This window comes from Anopheles cruzii, chromosome 2, assembly GCF_943734635.1.
Source record: "Anopheles cruzii chromosome 2, idAnoCruzAS_RS32_06, whole genome shotgun sequence".
Classification (NCBI taxonomy): domain Eukaryota; kingdom Metazoa; phylum Arthropoda; class Insecta; order Diptera; family Culicidae; genus Anopheles; species Anopheles cruzii.
In genome coordinates, this window is record NC_069144.1 from 8,392,698 (window position 1) to 8,406,017 (window position 13,320).

The 13,320-nt window shown below is 54.8% G+C and overlaps 2 protein-coding genes across 2 annotated transcripts; both read right to left on the reverse strand.

Moving 5' to 3' along the window:
* Positions 1-230: 230 nt before the first annotated feature.
* Positions 231-10,792, reverse strand: LOC128277395 (plexin-B). The gene is made up of 11 exons (XM_053015847.1): positions 10,757-10,792; positions 7,687-8,721; positions 7,391-7,622; positions 6,926-7,320; positions 6,055-6,861; positions 4,245-5,988; positions 3,638-4,184; positions 2,113-3,577; positions 1,863-2,042; positions 1,709-1,793; positions 231-1,629 (listed from the first exon to the last, which is right to left on the reverse strand). The coding sequence occupies exons 1-11, from the start codon at positions 10,790-10,792 to the stop codon at positions 1,595-1,597; spliced, it is 6,561 nt and encodes a 2,186-aa protein (XP_052871807.1). The 3' UTR covers positions 231-1,594.
* LOC128267422 (protein canopy homolog 4) lies at positions 10,588-11,653 on the reverse strand. The gene is made up of 2 exons (XM_053004254.1): positions 11,359-11,653; positions 10,588-11,290 (listed from the first exon to the last, which is right to left on the reverse strand). The coding sequence occupies exons 1-2, from the start codon at positions 11,541-11,543 to the stop codon at positions 10,822-10,824; spliced, it is 654 nt and encodes a 217-aa protein (XP_052860214.1). The 5' UTR covers positions 11,544-11,653; the 3' UTR covers positions 10,588-10,821.
* Between the last annotated feature and the right edge of the window lie 1,667 nt (positions 11,654-13,320).

Sequence of the window (13,320 nt, forward strand, 5' to 3'; positions counted from 1 at the left end):
CCCTCTCTGTCTTCCACCGCAATGTGTGCTTTGTTTACCGCTACACAGAGGCATTCTCAGGCACACACACGCACATAACCTGTCTACAATTGATCGTAAAATTTTACGCATTGACATTTATTACCGAGCCGAGAATGCCGATGCGTAACGCATCGTGTAACGCGCGTGGCGTAACGCGTTGGTGGTAATTGAGAAAAGAATGAGGCCCCATATTCATCATCAGACGGAATTGATTTATTTACAACACAGTGTGTACTTTTTTTGTTTTGTTCTCACCACGCAAACACACCGGATGTGGCTTCGGTTCGCTTCACCGCACCCGCCATCTAACCCGTTCGTCCTCTCTTTCCCCGTTCTGTACCATCTCATCTCGGCCACTCTCTCTCTCTGCCTTTTTGTTTTGTTGTATATTAATTCAATCAGTCGCATTTTCTCTTGTCTTTCCAAGTTGTCATTGATTTTTCGGCTTTCCTCGTTTGCTTGACTCCTGTTTCACACTTGACACTTCCATGTGTTCTCTGTTTTGTATGTGTGTTGAATTTGTTTGTGTTTGTTTCCTTATCACTGTTTCATTAACTTTTGTTTTTTTGTTGTTGTTTTAAATTAACGTTTCATCCTACTTTTCTGACTATAAGTCGTCTTTTTACGTCATGTTTCTTCGCTCTATTTCCTCCGTCCAGATCATCCGTTGAGTATATAAGTAGAGTATCGTCCGCGAACGCGGCTTTGTTTCTGTTTTCTTCGCTTCCTTTGTTTGCTTTAAATCTGTATGTTAAAAAATAACTCCAGTCAGAGATAATTACGTTGAGTGTTTTGTTTGCGGGGGAAAAAACTTAGAATCTATATCCATTTTAAAATGCAACCGGCACACGACGGCGGTACGCACCACCGGCTCTACCAGCAGCTTCGTTTCTAGTATGTGGCTGACTCCCCGTTCGCGGTATAGCTTCAGTCCCAGGTTTAGCTGGCGGCTTGAACTGTGTTCCCTCCAAAAAGTACCCCACCGGGGGTGTTTAGTCAGGCAACAATGATCGCGTATTTGAGTTGACAGAGAGCGCGCCATCCCTCTCCGAGGGATGCCCGCGTGAGTATGCGCCCCAATATTTTTCCGGTATCGGCTTCGGGTTTTGAACACTATAAATAAATGGACATATTGCGTCCCATCGACACCACGCGCAACTCGGTCGCGGCCGCTCGGTACCCTACCCTGCGGCGATCGCAGATTAGTTTTCGTTTTTGTTTCTTTTCACTAGGCTTAAACATCTCCCACTTTTTGCTCCCGACGGAGCGGACGCGGGACGCGGCGGAAGATTAAGTAATGTTACTGCTATTTAAACTATTAAATGCTTCCTTCGAATCACCCGGTCAGCACTTGTTGCATGTAATCGAGCGACGAAAGAAAAACGGTCCGGATCCGAGGCATGGACCCGCCCCGTCATGGATCGTGCTCCGATCGCCGTGCTATTCAATCTGCTACGTTTTGCTGTCTCTCGTTTAAAATATGGCCATTCTTTAAAAAGTGCCGCTTCTTCCGCGTTCGGCCACCGGACATCGTCGTCGCCGTCGACGTCGCTGTCGGTGGCGGCATTTGTTGCTATTCGTAATAGTCAATTGTTTTGCATTCGTCGTCTGTATCGGGGGAGAAAAGAAAAGCGTTTAATGGTTAAGCACACTTTTATGCATTGTGCTTGGCGACAGGACTACAAACCCTCTAACGTGGCCGCGACAAGATCGAGCTTATGTGCTAAATGGCACTTGCTTGCCGCCAGGTCCATTTCTAATACTTCCTTAATCTGCAAAATAATGTCAAACGTTAAACCGTTGGCCCCCAGGCAACTGGCTGCTGGTTCCGTGTTGCTTACCTGTAAACGATACTTGCTAACGTAGATGTAGAGCTCCTTCAGTGCTGCGAGCGTGTCGAACTGCTGCTGGTGGATCGATAGCCTTTGCATGGCGCTTCGCATCTCCTGATCACTGATCTGAGGCATCATGGCAATGTCGGCGTAGAAATTAGAAACCATCTCCCGGTACTGAGGTAGATCCTAGAGGGGTACGAAAACAAGGATGGTCACGGAACGTGTGGTGAACACAAAAAAAAGACCCGGGGCGTACCTTCGCGAACAGCAGCTTGTTCGAGGGTGAATCCTTCCCCAGCCGGTACTCGGTCGTCGAGCACGCGTCCATGAACGTTTGTGCGATCACGCTCAGGCACACGTCGACCGAGGGCGTCTTGTGGATGTCGAAGATGAAGTCGGGGTTTTTGATAAAGTTCACCCAAAAGCGCAGCGGCAACCCGTTCGACTTCCACGCGTGCAGCACCTCCGGATCGTGGATGCCGTGGTGCCGGGCGGCCGCATCGAGCAGATCGTACAGCCACTTGACGGCCGGCGGCAGTGCCTCGTTCACCGTCAGTATCGTGGCGAACAGATCGTCGACGAACTTCTGGATCGTGCCCTTCGTCGCCAGCAGCCGCGTGAGGAAGATTTCCGGTATTGCTTTATGGTGGCTGCCTCCACCCGGACCCGTACCGTACAGCACGGCATGGGGCCCCCCGGCGGCACTCGATGAGGACGATCCGTGCTGCTCGTACGATGACAGCGTCGAAAAGCGATCGTCCATCGGTTTCACTAGATGGAACACGCCAACAGACGATTGTTGCTGTTGCTGCTGTTGCTGCTGCTGTTGGGCGTGCTGATGATGATGATGGTGGTGCTGCGTATGGTGATGATGGCTGGCACTTCCGGCAAGCAGCGTGTCGGTGTTGTGGGCCGACATCATCGTACCGCTTCCGCTTCCCGAACACCCGAACCCGGGCGGTGCCGAGGGGGACGAGCCGGACGAAAGGTGCGGATGATGATTGGAGGACGGTGGATTGTTGATGTAGTAGCAGTACGGGAAGATGTGCCGCCCGGGCGTGTTGTAACCGTCGTGCGGTCGCGCCACCAGCGACATCACGGCCGACTCCTTCACACCGTAATGGGCGAGCGTGTTGAGGCGCTTCCAGCCGTGCACCGTTTTCGAGGTGACATCTTCGTCCCGCAGCACCAGGTGGCCACCACGCCCGTGGCGCCACTCGAGATCGAGATCGTGGACGGCGGGACGCAGCGAGAACGGGGTGTTCTTGAACAGCGCATCCAGGATCTTGTCCTTCACCTGGCTAATCGTATCACAGTCCAGCACCTTGCACTGCACTTTCTCATCCAGATCGTCCTGAATGATGTGCAGCGACACGATGCTGTGGGCAATCTGTTCCCGCAGCAGCCGCTCCTCGCTCAGCGAGTAGCGTGCGTCGTGCGTGACCGCATCCACCAGCCCCTTCTCGATCTGGTGCTTGATCGCCTTGTACAGCAGAAAGAGCGAGTTGCCGGCGTAATTGCGCAGATAGTCGTACATGCAGAGCGCCATGTAGTTGGTCAGCATCTTCTCGACCACACTCTCCGTCCGGCGGAGCATCAGCTGCGGGTGCTTCGTCATTACCGACTTCTCGATCAGCCGCAGCAGCAAGCTTTTCAGTATGTCCGTCACGTAGTCCATCTGGTTCATCAGCACTATCATCAGCAGCGAGGCCACGTTTACTCTGGAAGAGGAAGCGGGTTATTAAAAATCGGCCCACTCGGTGGTCCTTCGATCGACTCACTTATCGCGTATGCTGAACGTTTTCTGTGCCTCCAGCGTATCGATAAAGAGCAGCAGAAACACACGATTGTTGATCAGCTGCTCGAACATCACCATCGCCTGATCGTAGTTCGTGCGCTGGTGCGGGTGCACGTGATGCCCGTGATGGCTGTGATGGCTTCCACCGGTCCCCGGCAACTTCGCACCACCACCACCACCACCATTCACCAGCAGCACCGGGTGGTCGGAGACGCCCGGAAAGAACACCTTCATCACGTAATTGACTAAATCGAGCGTCGGCGTACCGGAACTCTCCAGATCGGCCGTCAGATCGGTCATATCGGTCTGCAGCTCCGCGAACGCTTGCTTGCACTCCATCCGCACGTTGCTCTCGAGCGTGTCCATCTGGATCTGGATGCGCTTGTACTCCCGCTCCGCTTGCGTGCTCTTGCGCCGATAGATCAGCAGAATGATGAGCAACGAAAACACGAAAAAGATCCCACTAACGATCACCCCAAACAGGACGTGCGAGAACGCGTACGGTTTGATCAGATCGTACTTGATGAAACCTGCATGGAATGGAGAGAATTAACTTTCGGAACCGGCGCACCATATATCGCGCGACTTACCGATGGGGAAACGCAGATTGCGGCCAACGCGCACCACAACGAGCGGCAGATCGTTCGCCGTCGGGACACCATTCTCGTCCGTCGGAGCCGGTTGCTCGAGCGGTGGCGTGCAAACGAGCTGCGTCGGGGCCAGACTCGTCACGTTGCACTGGGCCATCCCGATCGTCACGTTCACATCCGTCTCGTCGCTGGCCGCGTTCAGGTGTTCACCCTCGATCACCAGCGTGTCACCCTTGTACATTTTCACCGCATTCGGGAACGGTTGGTAGACCGGATCCTCGACGTACACTATCGACGAGCGAAGGTTCTGAAAGTGCTTCGGCAGGTTACGCACGGACAGTACGCTGTCCATGAGAAAGTTGATCTGCAGCAGCAGCTGGAGCTGCTGATCGGACGGAAGAAATGGCGAGGCCGTTGGCGAACCACCGGCGGCTGGCGGGGCCAGCGAATACTGGTGCTGGGGCATTGCCGACGGTGCGGCGGCCGCCAGTGCCGCCGCCTGCAATGGACGTCCGTCGGCCGATACGAAGCTGGAGAGTAGTTGCTGTGCGAACTCGCTACCACCGTGCTGGCCACCGCCGGTGGATTGGTTGCGCAGCAGTAGCTGCTGCTGTTGCACCGCCAGCCACGCTTCACGGACGGAGGGCGATGGACACTCCATCTGGTTCGAGTTGAGCACCACACAGGTGGACCGATTCAGGCGCTCCTCGGCAAGGTACACCTCAATCTCGGGCATCTGTATCGCGTCCAGGTTGGTGCCGTGCACCGTCATCATGCGGCCACCGCTCAGAAAGCTCTTCAGCGGCTTGATTTGCATTATCTTCGGATCGACCGTGTAGTTGTACACGCTGCACGTCTCGTACCGACTGTGGTACGTGCCGGCCGCTCCGCTACCGTACACTCCACCGCGACCCATCGAATTGCTGCCACCAGCGACACCACCGCCACTGCAAGCCAGCGTCCGGTTGGCACCATCGATGCGCAACGTTAGGATGCGAATGTGTTCCGGTGATCGAGCTGCCGACGTTACGCACGTCAACCGACTCGACGAGGCCTGCGTACGGTTAATCCGACACTCGTAATCATCCAGATAAGCCACCGCCGACGTACCCACGTTCAGGTGCCGGCCAATGATGGCCAACTTTGTACCGCCCGACTGTGGACCCATCGTGGGACTCAAACCCTCGAGCTGCACATCCCGAAAGCGAAACTCAACGCTCGACATCGTAAAACCCGCCTCGTTGCCAACCTTCACCGGCGCGGACATTTCGCTTCCCACCACACCCGTACGGCACTCGATGCGGACGGAAATTTCGTACCTCTCCAGCTCGCACGGCACGTTCCCAATGTGGATCCGACCCCGAACGTCCTCCTCCCGTATGCCCAGATTGCTGCCCTCGATCGTCACCAGCGTACCGCCCTCGATCGGTCCACTGAGCGGTTTGATCAGATCGATCCGAGGGCGCGGGCAACCACCTTCCTCACCGGGCATGCGGCCACCACCCCGCACCACCAGGGGTGCGCCATCCGAGCACGTCTCGTTGAAGCTACACTGCTGGCCACACCAGGTGCACTGGTACTTGGGATCGCGCGTCACGCACAGACTGCAGTCGGCGTGGTCACGGTGCGAGCCGAGTATTTCACACTTGTACAGCACCACGGTCACCGTGTCGATGTAGTGGTTCCGGTTCCAGTTCACATCCACCGTCGCCTCGTACTCGTTGGTGGCCGCTTCGTAGGAATACTGTCGGTGGGAGAAATAAACGTAAACAATCTTCGCTTCGCTTAACCCGCGGCCGGGACAACTTACGAGTGTCTTTTCGCACACAATGTACTTGTTGCCTTCGACCCGGGCCGGCAGCACCATGTGCGCTCCCTCGATGTTGACCGTACACAGGAACCCGGTGTGGGCACTCTGCGGTCGCGGCAGGTTCTCGATCTCCAGCCGGATCTCCTTCGGTACCTTGTTCGGTAGCAGGATCGGCACCGAGCGTTGCCGTAACCGGGGACAAGCCGCCTCACTCTGCACGATGTTTGCCGAGTTGCGGCACGAGCTCGTATTGAAGGCGCACCGATTATCGTAAATGCACCAGTGGCAACCCCAGTTGCTTACCAGACACTGCCGGCACGTCTCGTGGCGCGTGCAATCGTAGAACGCAAAGCTGCGCGACACAAAGTCTTTGTTCGTCTCCGAACTGCGCACGCTCAGTGGCACCAGGACGTGATCTTGGCCGTCACCGATCGAGGGCCGCTCGTTGACGGGTGGCGAAGCACACACCAGACCCTCCTTCGTGACGTTCGCATCGATCGGTGTCGCATTACCGAACACGCACCGATACTGCGCGTTGTGTGGCAGTTCGGGTAACGTTTTGATCACCAACCGCACGGCGGATTGCTGACCGATCGGTAGCCGATCGGGGGCAACCATTTCAAAGTCGATACACTGCTGCCCCGTACCGATCGATAGCCAGCGAGCGGCGCTGGTGTCCTTCTGGCAGGCCGTCCGTACGGTGCACCGCTTCTCGAGTGAACACCAACCACAGTACGGATCGCGTGACTCCAGACAGTCCGAGCAGTTCCCGAAGGTGCCACAGTGTTCCACCTTCATCTTGATGATCTGCAAGGGAAGGATGGGGATTCCTTTTAGTTTCAGTTCAGCATTCAATGGGGAGAAAACTTACGCTACGTTCGGACAGCACGTAAAGATGATCGTTCGACGGGGCAAACATCGTGTCGGGTAGGATCGCAAAACCCTCCTCATCGATCGCCATCCGCTCGTACTCACCGGCCTCCCTCCCCGACAGGAGCACCTTCCGTACCCAGCCATCATTCGTGCCCACGAAGGCAACCGTGTGCGGTCCGATGGTCGTGACGGCGATCGACGTTAGGGCGATCCCTTCACCGAAACCAAACCGGGCCGTGGCCGTGATCGGTGTAACGCCACTAATTTTTAGTCCCACATTGCAGAAGCTGTAAACGTTCCCGGCCTGTGAGCCAGCCTCCGGACACTTGCCGTCGTCGATCGTGCCCGAAATGTAGCCCAGGTTCCGATCCTTGATCGTACCGTTGAAACAGGCTGAAAGGAAAAAGCGGGAGGGTCATTATCGAACATTCCCGAGGATCACACGGATGAAAGGGGACGTTACAGTGGATGTTTTCGTTAAACACCTCCTCGATGTCCTTCAGGCTGTACATGCAGATGGCGGACCGGTTTTGTGGCTCATCCGTGATCTCCTTCGAGGGCGAGAAGACAGCCACGAGCAGGAAATCGTCCCGCTTGATGCCCATATCGTTGCTAAGCTTCTGGCCCGCCTGGGCCAGCTTGGCATCGCGCAGAATGTTGTAGTCCGTCCCGTTGACCATACACGTGATCGTGACCTAGAGAGAGACCACCGATTAGAATCCCGTCCATCCCGTGGTTGTATTTCCCGGCCCTCCTCACCTCCGTGTAGCTATCGTAGTTCTGATCGTTGACGCAGATCCGCGCCAACCGCGTCACGTAGCCGGCCTCGTCGGCGAGGTGCGATTTTTTCTGCACCAACACAAAGTACGCATACTCGGTGCTGTTGAACCCGTACACGTAGTTGACCAGAAAGTGGTCCCGGTACTTGACGTCGATGTTGATGTTCGACTGTTGGATCGAAAACTCGGCGTACGTCAGATCGTCCAGCCGGCGGGACGATATGGCCGGCACATCGTGCCGATAGTCACCCACGTTCGTGAACGTCGTCCCGACGTACATAATGTCCTCCCGCTCCCGGTACCGGCTCGGACCGATGAACGCAAACGTTGACGAGTGCTCATCGTTGGCCGCCAGTGCCACCTCGATCGGTCGGACCGCTTCGGGGAAGCGGCGCTCGGACAGGGAGTAGATTTCGCAGGCCCCCTGGTGCAGGCTGCCGCACGCTATCAGCGTGTCCCCGTCCCGGTTGTACAGTAGCACCTTGTTGTGGTTGTCCGTTTCCACGCCGTCCACCACATCCGGTGGGCAGCCGGCGGCATGGCACTGGGCCGAGTCGAGCTTGGGGCCCGTCACGGCTTCGCGCACCAGTGTCAGGTTTTCGCCCAGCTGCAGTATCCGGTTCGTGGCGCCGGCATAGAACGTGCGCCTCCGAGCGTCGTACGTGAGGTGCGTGAACCGATGGTGCTGCTGCTGGTGATGCTGATGCTGATGATGGTTGCTGCTCGCCGCCGAACCGTTCGCTAGCCGGTACCGGGCAACGATATCGTCTAGCAGGCGGTGCTGCTGCTGCTGGTGGTGGTGTTGCGGGTACGCGTCGTCGCCGGCTGCTGCGATCGAGGTGACGGATGATGCTGTCTGTTGTTTCGCCTTCAGCACAGCATCCAGCGGCAGCATTCCACCGACCAACCGGAGCAATAGTAGCCGAATTAGCAGGTGGCCACTGGTGCTCCTCATCGTGACGGCTTCCGTTTGGTGCCTATTTTGTTGCCGTTTCTGGTGTCGCTCTGCTGGCAGCTACAGCTTTTCCTCGCACAAAGGCGCACAGGGGACAGATTTTTTTTTGTGTTTTTTTTTGTTGCTTCTTTCTCTATTTACGACACAACGCCGATTCAAAGGGGGCGCCGTGTCCGTGTGGAGACCACCGCACGCTCGTTCGTTCGTTCTCTCTGAAAGGATATCGCGTATCGGATATACACATACGCAAGCGCACGTACGCGCGAAAACACGCACACGCAACACACACACACAGCGGCGCGCATGAAGAAAAATCGAAACAGAGCACACATTAGCAAAACCCCGTGCCGTGGATAATGAATGGAAACGGGCGGTGCGGGCGGGCGGCGGTCGCCAGAAGATTTAACGGGGTGGGCGGGGAAGGGCACGAGGGCGAGTGGTGCGGGGTGAAAAATTCGTGCTTTGTGGCCAACCCTTGACACAACGCACACACGCAGCCGAAAGGGGGCGAGGGAAGGGAAGGAAAAACAGCGAACAGCGAAAGAAATGAAGCGAAATGACTCGATTGGGCTCCTCGACGGGCCTCGTTTGAAGAGGCCACCGCGACCGCCGCCGACGCTAGGAGGGGGCGAAGAAGAATGGGCGAACATACCTAGAGCGTAGCTTCTGCTTCTTCTTCCGCCGCTTCTGGTGCCGCTTGACGACGCTTTTGTGTTGCTCGCGCGCGGTGAGGAGCCCTTTTTTTTCAGCTAATTCTTTCGTAAATGCAGCACCAGCGTCGTCGCTGGTGCACCGCCGCCGCCGTCGCCGTCGCCGTAAGTGGCTCCTTCTCCTGCCGTCGCCTTCCCGGACTGCCGCCGCGAGCACTGCTGCCCGTCGCTGCCGTCCTCCCCGGTGGTAGTCCTCGACGTCGTTGAGTGGCCGCCGTGTTGTTGTGTTCTAGCGTTAATTATCCAACAGCCACCCCCGCTCGACGCATCCATTACGATTCACACAGTTCCATCCTTTTTTTCACTTTGCACTTATGGATTTATGAATATTTTTTTTTATATCTTCCCTCACTCATTCACCCTCCTTTCACTTGGCACCCAAGAGGGGGGAGGAACGACGACGGATTGCTTTCTGTGCTCTATCGGGCGAACGCCACTGGCCACGGCCAGGACGATGGCCGTGGAAAATGCACCCCAACACGAACCGGAACCGGATTGAACACTTTTCTGTGGAACCTTTTTTTCGGGGTTTAGGTCAACCCGACACCGCGAACCGAAAACCCGACCGACGGACGGACTCCCCTTCTTAACTTCTGTGTGTGGTTGCCGTCGTTCTTCTTAGTAGGCGGCCGCCATCTTGCTGCCCCTTTGCTGTGTGTGGCGTTGTGCCTGCGTGTGTCCGTTGCCTGTGTGTGCCGTGCCGAGTTTTAAGCCTTCGGGCTCGGAATTTTCGGCCACCGTTTCACAATTTCACGCACGCCACTCCGAAGAACGTCTCGCGGTGCGTGCGAATCCGTGCGTGCACCGAAATTCGTTTGGGACCGATTTGTCGTGCATGAAAACAGCGAGAAAAACACACGCTCGCTCGTTCGCGTACAACGCACACTCGCTTCTTCGCACACCGACACACACCACGCAAGCCTGGTTCTGCGTGTGTATCCCCGCGGCGAGAGGTTCTTTCTTTTTCTCCCATTTGTTTATGGGCCAAACTTGTTTATGACAAGATTAATAGCGATTCTTTCTTTCGGTCCCTCCTTGGGCCGCTTGGGTTTTCTTTCTTTCTCTCGCGTTTCTTTCGCCCCGAACTGTCAGAATCCGATCCGCGGAACTCGGCTGGTGAGTGCCCGTCACCCGGCCACTATATGGGATATTTTCAAAGCGAAAGAGCAATTTTGATCGTTGCACTTTGCAGGCGATTAAAACAAATTTATTTCTTTTATTACTTAACATCGTGGGACAGTCTGTCGGCATCGGGCACGGGCCGAACGGGGAATTGGGGAGCTGAGGTAAAATAGTGGCCTCGAACGTAAATAAGTTGTGTCGATGTAAATTGTGTGTCGTAAATAAATTGTAGTCGATGGAAACAACCCAACGGAACTGATTACATTTTGATGAGTCTTCGTCGAATCAACCGGCCTCATTACGGTATCTAGGGTCCGGATCGTCACGCTCATAGTTCCTCCTTCTTGCCCTTCTTCTTGGATCCCTTCTTTTTGGCACCAGTTTCTAGTTTTTCGCCCAGACACTCCGCATTTCCATCCCTCAGCACATGGTCCCCGCACAGATACTCGATCAGTGGCTTTTCGTCCTGCTTTTCAAAGTACCACCTCTCGATCACATCCTCGTAGCCCTCGAGCAGCGTTTCGCATTGCGTTTTCATCTGCGTGATCTCGGCCGACGGTTTGTCCCACAGTTCGTACGGGATGCCTAGATCCACCTTCACGCCCTTGTCCACCAGGCCGTGTAGCGTTTGAAACGTTTGTGACATTCCTTTGGCAAACCGCGTACTATCCTTGCGCTCCTTGTGGATGTTGTACTGAAGGATTCGCTCGCAAACGTTCTCCAGCGTGTCCAGCAGGCGCAGCTCGCTGCGCCGATACTCCGTGCGCTTTTTTGGCTTCACATCATCCACCGAGTACCTGTGCGGTGGCAGACCACCGGGAAGTTGTTAGTCTGTGTCCGTTTTTTGGTAAAAACTTGTACGTACCCCAACTCGATTACATCGTGCGACCGGCCGGTTTCCGTTAGCCGTGCTTGCAGTTCCGTCGCAAGGATTTTGCAAGCTTCACAACGATCCGCGTACTTTACGCCCTCGTTCTCTTCGGGGCCACCACCGTAGATCGGAAGGATGAGGACCGATAGGGCACAGAGCAAAACCAGCGCTTGCGGCATGTTTTCGATCAGAACGGAAACTTTTTACACTCCACGTCGTCGGCCGGCGAGCCTTATCAGTTATCAGTGAAACTATTCGCGACCAAACAGTTTGGCAGTGTTGTGTTGCAGAAATCCCAAACGCCGCTTGCGATAGGATCGGAGTATTGGACGAGCGGTTGTATACGCGAGCGCTGATTCACGGTTTGTTTTCGTTCTGCTGTCCAAGGGAGTGTTCACTGCGAGGTTCATTCGGCATTCATCGGGGAAGGAATTAGCGAAATAATCCATTTGGCTCAAGGAAACGATATAAGAAAGTTTAATCGGTGCTAAAAAAATATGCACTTGAAACAGCTTCAGTGAGAAAATGTTGCAGAACTTACGTTCATGTTAGCGTTCACCTTCCACCATGGATGAACCCTCTTTGTTGTCAAGCCAAAGCACGAACCCTTTCGGGAGACTGTAAACAAAAGAACGCATACACACACAGGCCGTACCCTTTTCCCTGATGCTGAAATTGTAATTTAAGAAAATAGCTTCTATTAACGATTAAAGTACTGTAAAGAAGGGATACGCGAAACCGAAAACAGAAAAATATGAACTGAGCAAAATTCGGTGGTTCACAGTAATTACAGTGTCATAAATCGCCTGCGGCTCCTGCTAATTGCGCATCAGGATTTCGGGAATCCGTACACACCAAAAAAACCTAATCCCAACAACGCACACCCCCATCGGAAGCGTTCTAAGCACCGCAGCTGACCGAGTGATGAACGCCTCTGGGAGAATGTGTGCGTGTCCTCCGAGCGCGATGTTTGGGTTCATCGGAACATATTGTGCAATTCTCTGTGCTCCCCCCTTTCCGAGTCGAAGATTGCCGGGCCCCCGTCCGCCGCTTGGGGGGCTGCTGCGGCGATGGCGAATTCCGTACGCGAAGTGCGCGGATCGGTCAGTCAGAAATGAACCTTTAAAGTGCTTAGTTCGTCTTTACGCGAGTCGCGAATGTCCAGGTGTTCGCGCGTGTCGCTTGTAAGTCCGTGAGTGCGCAGTTCCTGACAAAGAACGGGTGGCGCGGAAGGAATTCGGAAGCTGTGACGGAAAACCACCCAAAGCATCCGCCAAACATAAACACCGCCCTTCTAATGTGCCAAAAGAGAAAGCTCCCAGAACGGGTTTTAGCGAAGGAAAATCCATTAACCAAATGAATGCACCGTCGCCCGAGCGAGTGAGCGAGAGAGAGAAACACAAGTGCGACAGGCACAGGCGCTGCCTGCTGTGTTGTGTGTGACATTGAACGCAGTTGTGCTTAGTTTTTCGTTGTTTATTTTTGGCCCCATCGCACACACACGCGCGCCGCGTTTTGGCATTCGGTTCGTCAGTTTCGGTTTCTAGGGCATCGGAAATAGTTTCAAATTCAACCACCCTTTGAGCAAAAAACACACGTTCGGGGGTGCGTAACGATCGTCGTCCTTTAAATCCTCGTGATCGATTCGGTCGGATTACGAAGTGAGTGAGTGAGCGAGTGCGCCGTGTTCAAAATTCGCCGTACGAGGAGTCGTGTACGTAGTGACTACCAATTCCCTATTGTGTTGGGCACGTTGAGCGAGGACAATTCCTGTAGACAATCAGCAGAAGGCACGAGGGAACGAGTGAAAAAACTGGAAACACAGCGGGTAAGGCTCGCCATTTGCGCTAATTATTAACATTCTAAGCTTGCTTCGATCCAAATCTGTCGTCTTGTGTCTGGAGGTAGAACGGACAATAGGAAGGACGCTTGTTCCGTCCCGTCAATGGTGATGGT